Source organism: Acipenser ruthenus, chromosome 43 (genome assembly GCF_902713425.1).
Source record: "Acipenser ruthenus chromosome 43, fAciRut3.2 maternal haplotype, whole genome shotgun sequence".
NCBI lineage: Eukaryota > Metazoa > Chordata > Actinopteri > Acipenseriformes > Acipenseridae > Acipenser > Acipenser ruthenus.
The window spans coordinates 7,335,673-7,342,402 of record NC_081231.1 but is presented as its reverse complement, the minus strand read 5'-3'; the positions used below and the strand labels follow the sequence as shown (position 1 = coordinate 7,342,402).

At 42.1% G+C, this 6,730-nt stretch overlaps 1 protein-coding gene across 1 annotated transcript; it reads left to right on the top strand.

Moving 5' to 3' along the window:
* The first annotated feature begins 463 nt into the window (after nucleotides 1-463).
* On the top strand, nucleotides 464-6,021 carry LOC131709444 (Fc receptor-like protein 5). The gene is made up of 5 exons (XM_059011983.1): nucleotides 464-468; nucleotides 1,823-1,854; nucleotides 2,892-3,176; nucleotides 5,584-5,747; nucleotides 6,010-6,021. Exons 1-5 carry the CDS (start codon nucleotides 464-466, stop codon nucleotides 6,019-6,021), a joined length of 498 nt encoding a protein of 165 aa, XP_058867966.1.
* The last annotated feature ends 709 nt before the right edge of the window (nucleotides 6,022-6,730 follow it).

The following is a 6,730-nucleotide window of genomic DNA, read 5'->3' as shown; positions in this document are numbered from 1 at the left end:
TTGATCTTCTGTTTTTTATATACCGTATATAGAAATCCCACACAGTGCTATTTTTCTTGCTAATTTATAAACTGTTGCAGCTTCTGGCAAGGTGGTAAATCGGTACAAGGCACAGCAGCTTGTGATGCGTATTTCTCATTTCTGACTGACAGACACTTTTTTCCCCTTCAATTTTTTTATTTTGGGTATTAGCACTCAATTATTATACTTATTCTTTCCTCATTGAAATGTATTTTACTGTACAGTTAATTGCATTGCATAATATTACACCAAGACTGAGAAAATGTACCATAAAAATGGAGCATGAGCTACTTTATGAATTAATTACAATAAATGTACATTTTACACAGTATTATTTACAATATACACACACAAAACCCACTCTTCATGTGCAGGGCAGGAGGGGTTAAACGGTTTCAAATACCATGGGGTTAGAGCTTGCTGTAGGATGTAGCAGCTGAGGATGTGGTCAGTGGTTGGAAAAACATGCTCAGCGTGGGAGGGAGGAAGCTCTGCACTGTGGGTCCAGTCCTGTGGTCTGCTATCTTTTAATCTGTTGTTTTTCACAGGTCTGTGTAAATGCTTGTAAATTAAATGGACATGTTACAATTTCTGATACTGCTAGAAAATGTTCTACTGTATTTATTGATCTATAACAAAAACATTGTCAATGTAAAAAAAACAAACAAGTTAGAAAAACGCAACAGCCGTTTAAAGGGGTGATATCAAACACAAAAGAACAAGTTAGGAGAAGCAATTAGGCCAATCTTGTCAAGCATCAAGCAAATAGGCACACTTGGAAAGGAGCTGGGGCCCAAGATTCACACAATTCTTGCTTCTAACTTGGCGCCTTTTTTTGATCGCTTCGCTCCACTTTATCGCTCCACTTGAAATGCTCTTTGTATGACTTGAAGTGACTGAGACAAACACACACACTGAGACACACACTCACACATACTGACACACACATACTAAGACACGTTAACTGAGATATACACACATTCACACACACGCTGAGGCACACACACAAAAACTGACATACACACACACTGAGACACACACACACACTGAGACACACACACACACTGAGACACACACAGACACACTGAGACACACATACACTGAGAAACACACACTACAACACACACAATTTTGCATAGGGGTTAAGATGCTCACCTGCGGTGTGTGTGGTCAGCAGTGTGTGCCCAGCCTTCTCTCTGTTACACTGATCACACCCATTATTGAACTGAATTCACAACTCAAGTCTGCTTTCTTCTCTTCACTATGAACACTGGAATCAGTATGAATACTGAACTGCAGCTACAGATCTGTCAGTTTACTAAACCCCGTGCGTGTGTCCAAGTTAATGAAGGATTATTATTGTGACATTGTCTTGCTTTGTTTTTACTCTTCCCTCACCTTTACAATCATTCACAGGGTTCTTATTGAAATGACTCAAATCTTGTGTTTGTATTATTTGGTAAGTCTGTGTTAAGGTGCTTTGACTATGAGTTCAGGAGCTGCCTGTCATATACATAGATTAGAGTGTCTTTATATTATTATATACACCAGCACCAAGTAGTGCACAGCAGTGTGTTACTAACAAAACAAGAGAAGGAAACCTGATCAAAAGTGTCCGATCACTAGATGGCGCTGGCTCTTACTTCTCCCTATGTTAGCACATGTTACATGTATGTATGGCAGGCACCTATAACTGATGAGCACGGTATAATAATGGTAAAAGCATTGGAAACAGCAACATGACTGTGGTGCTTTTATAAGGGTCTAGTCCCTGACTGCCTCTCTTGTGTTTTTCAGTGCTGACTGTAGTGAGCTGCTCCAGACAGTATGAAGGTAAGAGAACAGTTTACAATGTGAACACAGTTTAAAAACAGGATTTACAATTCATGGTTGAAAAGCATGAAGCTGGTTTGAGAAATGACACTTTTCATGTTAGGTGTGTGTGTTGAAAATCGGCTGTGGCAATGCAAACACAAAGTGAAGAGACTGGTAAAGATTCTCATCCTGCTTCCTGATCATCTGTAAAAAAAAAACACATTTCTGAAATCAGCTTTCCTTTTCTTCTGTCCAATATAACAATGTAATTTAGTTAAAAAAAGAATGACTCCAGCAAAAAGCCATGCTGTGCTCTACCTAGAGGCTATGTGTGGTATTGCTGGAAAGCTTTTGAATGAGGATATTATTTTGGCTGACTGCTAACCAGACAGAATATCTGGATGACTTTAAGATCAATAATCCTCCCACTTATCTTAAACATGTGACCTGATTCTTGAAAAATAAAAAATAAAAAACAGTTTAACAGGACTAATCCTGCTACAGTAACTTGGACTAATTGCTGCTCGACTGGAAATTTAAACACAGAACACTTTCTATTTTCAAGCCCATAATCATACTGAGAGAGATTCCTCAAGAATTCCTTTCACTCAAAACACACAATTAGAGCTGCAATGGGTCACACTGCTGCTATTCCTACTGTATCACAAGTAGAGCCTGCAATGGGTCACACTGCTGCTATTCCTACTGTATCACAAGTAGAGCCTGCAATGGGTCACACTGCTGCTATTCCTACTGTATCACAAGTAGAGCCTGCAATGGGTCACACTGCTGCTATTCCTACTGTATCACAAGTAGAGCCTGCAATGGGTCAAACTGCTGCTATTCCTACTGTATCACAAGTAGAGCCTGCAATGGATCACACTGCTGCTATTCCTACTGTATCACAAGTAGAGCCTGCAATGGGTCACACTGCTGCTATTCCTACTGTATCACTGCAGAGATGCTGCTGGGGGGCTGGAATCTCTCTCCTCTTGCAGTTTCCTATTTGATTTGTAGGGGAATGTGTCCTAATCCTATCCTATTCTCTGTTTCAGAGGGTCATCCTCAGGCTGTCCTGACCCTGCAGCCTGCCTGGGCACAGATATTCATAGGAGAGACAGTCACCCTGAGCTGTGAGGTGGAGGGGGGCTCTGCTGACTGGAGGTTTAAACAATACCGAAAGGGTCAAGAACAGGCAGTGTGCCAGAAACCCTCACCCAGTATGGGGAACAGTGTCGGCTGCACAATCAGTACCCCCCAGTATCACCACAGTGGAGTGTACTGGTGTGAGTCTGCATCAGGACAGGAGCGCAGTAATACTATCAACCTAACTGTGTCTAGTAAGTCATTTACATTCTAGATAATATTCAGACCCTGTTGAATAATCCTGCAATCTGATTGGCTGAGAGGGTATTGTAAGCTACTTATCGGCTTGCTGATTTGAGTAAAGCGGTCTCTGGATCTCCAGTCAGTATGAATTGTTGCTGCTCACATCGCTGTTTTCAAGTAGCAGCTGTGTAAGAACAGTATTGCAGCATGGTGGTTCTGCACTGGAGTAACCTCTGTAGTGTCTTTGCTGCTCCACCTTTAGAAACCTGGTTAATGATGGGGCTCCTGAGTGGCGCATCCAGTAAAGGCTCTCCGCGTAGAGTGCAGGAGTGCCCTATAGCCTGGAGATCGCAGGTTCGAATCCAGGCTATGTCACAGCCGACCGTGACCGGGAGTGCCTAGGGGGCGACGCACAACTGGCTGAGCGCTGCCCGGGTATGGAGGGCTTAGGTCGGCAGGGGAATCCACGGCTGTGGCCGATAGGGCGCCTGTGGTTCTGCAGTGGAGCCGCCAGATCTGTGTTGTCCTCCCACACTATAGGTCTGATGGCATTGCTGTGGATCTGCAGTGCGAAAAATGTGGCTTGGCAGGAGCACGTTTCGGAGGACACGTGTTCCAGCCGCCGTTTCCCGAGTCGGCGGGGGGGTTGCGAGCAGTGAGCCGAGGATACAGATAATAATTGGGCATGCTAAATTGGGGAGAAAACTTTTGTAAAAAAAATTGGCGACGACTAAATTAAAAAAAAAAAAATAATTAAAAAAAATAAACCCGGTTACTGGAGCAACAATGTCAGTGGAAATGAGAGTTCAAAACAAGACACCAGGGGTCTGGAATACGTTTAAAACAATAACTTTATATAAAAATGAATAAGAAAACATTGACAGGGAGGAATTTAACCACCTCCCTGCCAAACCAAACCAGACAATACTAAATAGCGGACGGCTGTCACCAGCCCGCATATAAACAAACACTATACAATACTTACAAAACAAACCAATGACAAACACCAAAAATATTAACAATGCAGCGCACGTATATCTAGGGGCGGGGCTCCCGTCACAGCGTCATCAGGAGGAGAACGGCACATTTCTATGCAATCGATTCAAGCATTTCGTCACTTAATATAAACAAGATAACAGCCTAATAATCATGAACAACAGGATCTCCCAGATACTTGTAATTCTCTTAACTAGGGATTTCAACATGGAAACAGAGCGCTGGGGTAAATCACATACAAATAGAAACACTAAACACTGCCGTTACTTTGTGTTTGTTCAGATGCAGCTCCCTTAGTGTATTCACAACTATACTATGTATGGTGATCGTGTATTGTGCGTCACAGTTCACACGGAAGGAGGGTTCAGAACATAACTGATCAGTAAAATGCTGCAATACCAAAATGGTTTGTGGGCAATTTATTATGTGATTTGTTGTGTTCAGAAACAAACCCTGAAGCATTTGTTAATATTAATTATCATGCACATTCCATTGTTTAATACAATATATTAGTATTACAAATATATATCTTTTATGTTTTAAAGTGTATATAATGCATATGAACTAAATACAGTATATACTTAGTAATATCTTGTCTGTAAATATTTAAGAGGTACAATTTCATTCGCTTCCGCACCCCCAGCACCCCTAGTTCCAGCGCCCCTGATCAGATGCCTTGGTGGTGACGTCAGACCAGGAAGAGAATGGACGCAGTACTACGAGTGAAGCGCTGATGCGTGTATTTATTAAATAAAATAGTTAAACAAAACAAACACTGTACAGAAAACAAAACGACACGACGGCCAAAACAGAGACGGACACAAACACTGACACACACACGTATCACACGGGTGTAGAAGCTGTTTCTATTTTAAGTTCATCCTTTTCTTACGTTCCACCTCAGAACAACCCTCACCATGCAGCCAGAGATACGGGCCTTTATACATGTGACCATCTCACATTCTGCATGAGAGTTTTTAATTTGCATGGCTGACAGTCAATTTGTCAATAATCACTGACTGCTGACCGTGCATTCTCACGAGCTGTCTGTCAGAGACGAGCTACTAACACCGCCTCTGCCAGACCACTTTTAAATCAACAATAATACATGAAATCACCTGTGCTACATAACCCAAACAATACCTTTTAAATCATAACACAATAATAGACAATAATACAAAATAAATGGGTGATGCTGCAGACTCCTCAATCCTGAGCCGTCTCTCAGCCCTGCTGATCTGAACTCTTTCTATCTTTTCAGATCAATGGGTGATCCTGCAGCCTCCTCAATCCTGAGCCGTCTCTCAGCCCTGCTGATCTGAACTCTTTCTGTCTTTTCAGATCAATGGGTGATCCTGCAGACTCCCCCCCAGCCTGTGATTGAGGGAGACACTCTGACTCTGAGGTGTCGTGTCCGCACAGGTTATACAGCTACCAGGATTGACTTTTATAAGGATAATGAAGAGCTACAGTCCCGGGCTGACACAGAGCTGAGTGTGGATCGTGTTTCAAAGAGTGACGAGGGGTCCTACAAGTGCAGAGCGTGGTGGCAGGACTCCTTTATTTACTCTAGTGACTCTGCAGAGGTGCGGGTGTCAGTGAGAGGTAGGTTAATTCTAACAGAGAGAGTCCTCACCCCCTTCTCTGTCTGTAATGTCTCACAGATACATTCACACTGGAGTCTATTCCAGCTGTGTTAATGTGACTCTGCAGAGGTGCGGGTGTCAGTGAGAGGTAGGTTAATTCTAACAGAGAGAGTCCTCACCCTCTTCTCTGTCTGTAATGTCTCACAGATACGTTCACACTGGAGTCTATTCCAGCTGTGTTAATGTTCTCAACACAACTCAGCTGCTGAAGTAACGGGTCCTTGCAAAGTTTTCTGATCTGAAAGCTCTTCCTGGTCTGAGTAACTCTCATACACTGAGTAGTGTAGAAGCTGTAGTAAAGCAGAAAGAGGCCAAACCAAAGATACACTGAATGCTTGTCAGTACTGATGATCAGGCCCTATTTTCTCCAGATGTATTTCTAATTGATAGTGGTAGTAATAGAATGTGTATTGCCATTGCAAACTGTAACTCTAATCATGTGTAACCCCTCCCTAGACAGGGGGGTATAGATTGGATATAAGAAATTGTTCCTATACATTATTACACTGCAAATTATACCACAGAAGAGATTCTGCCCAAATGAAATAGTTTTAAATAGAATACATACCTGTTCACTTTACTGTGACACACACAGTATGAAACAGAATACCCAAGAAAGACACAGATACTAAACATGTAAGTCATGTGAGTTATATTATTATATTAAAAATCAAAGCAGCAGCAAAGTATCATTCAGAGTGATAATGAGTCATAATTATAAACGCCACACAGGAGCAGCCACACAGTGAATCCGAACCATTGACATGTCAGTAAAAACACAGTGATATGCTGTTGCAGTGCCTTTAGTACAATCACATATTAGATTCACCTGCTTTATTAGGAGGGTTCATGCACTGTAATTGATGTGGGGCTGTGCTAATAAGTCTGATGTCCCTACTAATAATACTCCTGGTATTAATAGT

Bases quoted from the DNA above. Each gene is read 5' to 3' on its own strand.
- LOC131709444 (XM_059011983.1), top strand. The intron at 1,855-2,891 runs GTAAGAGAACAG...TCTCTGTTTCAG, and splicing joins CTGCTCCAGACAGTATGAAG to AGGGTCATCCTCAGGCTGTC. The intron at 3,177-5,583 runs GTAAGTCATTTA...GTGTCCGCACAG, and splicing joins TATCAACCTAACTGTGTCTA to GTTATACAGCTACCAGGATT.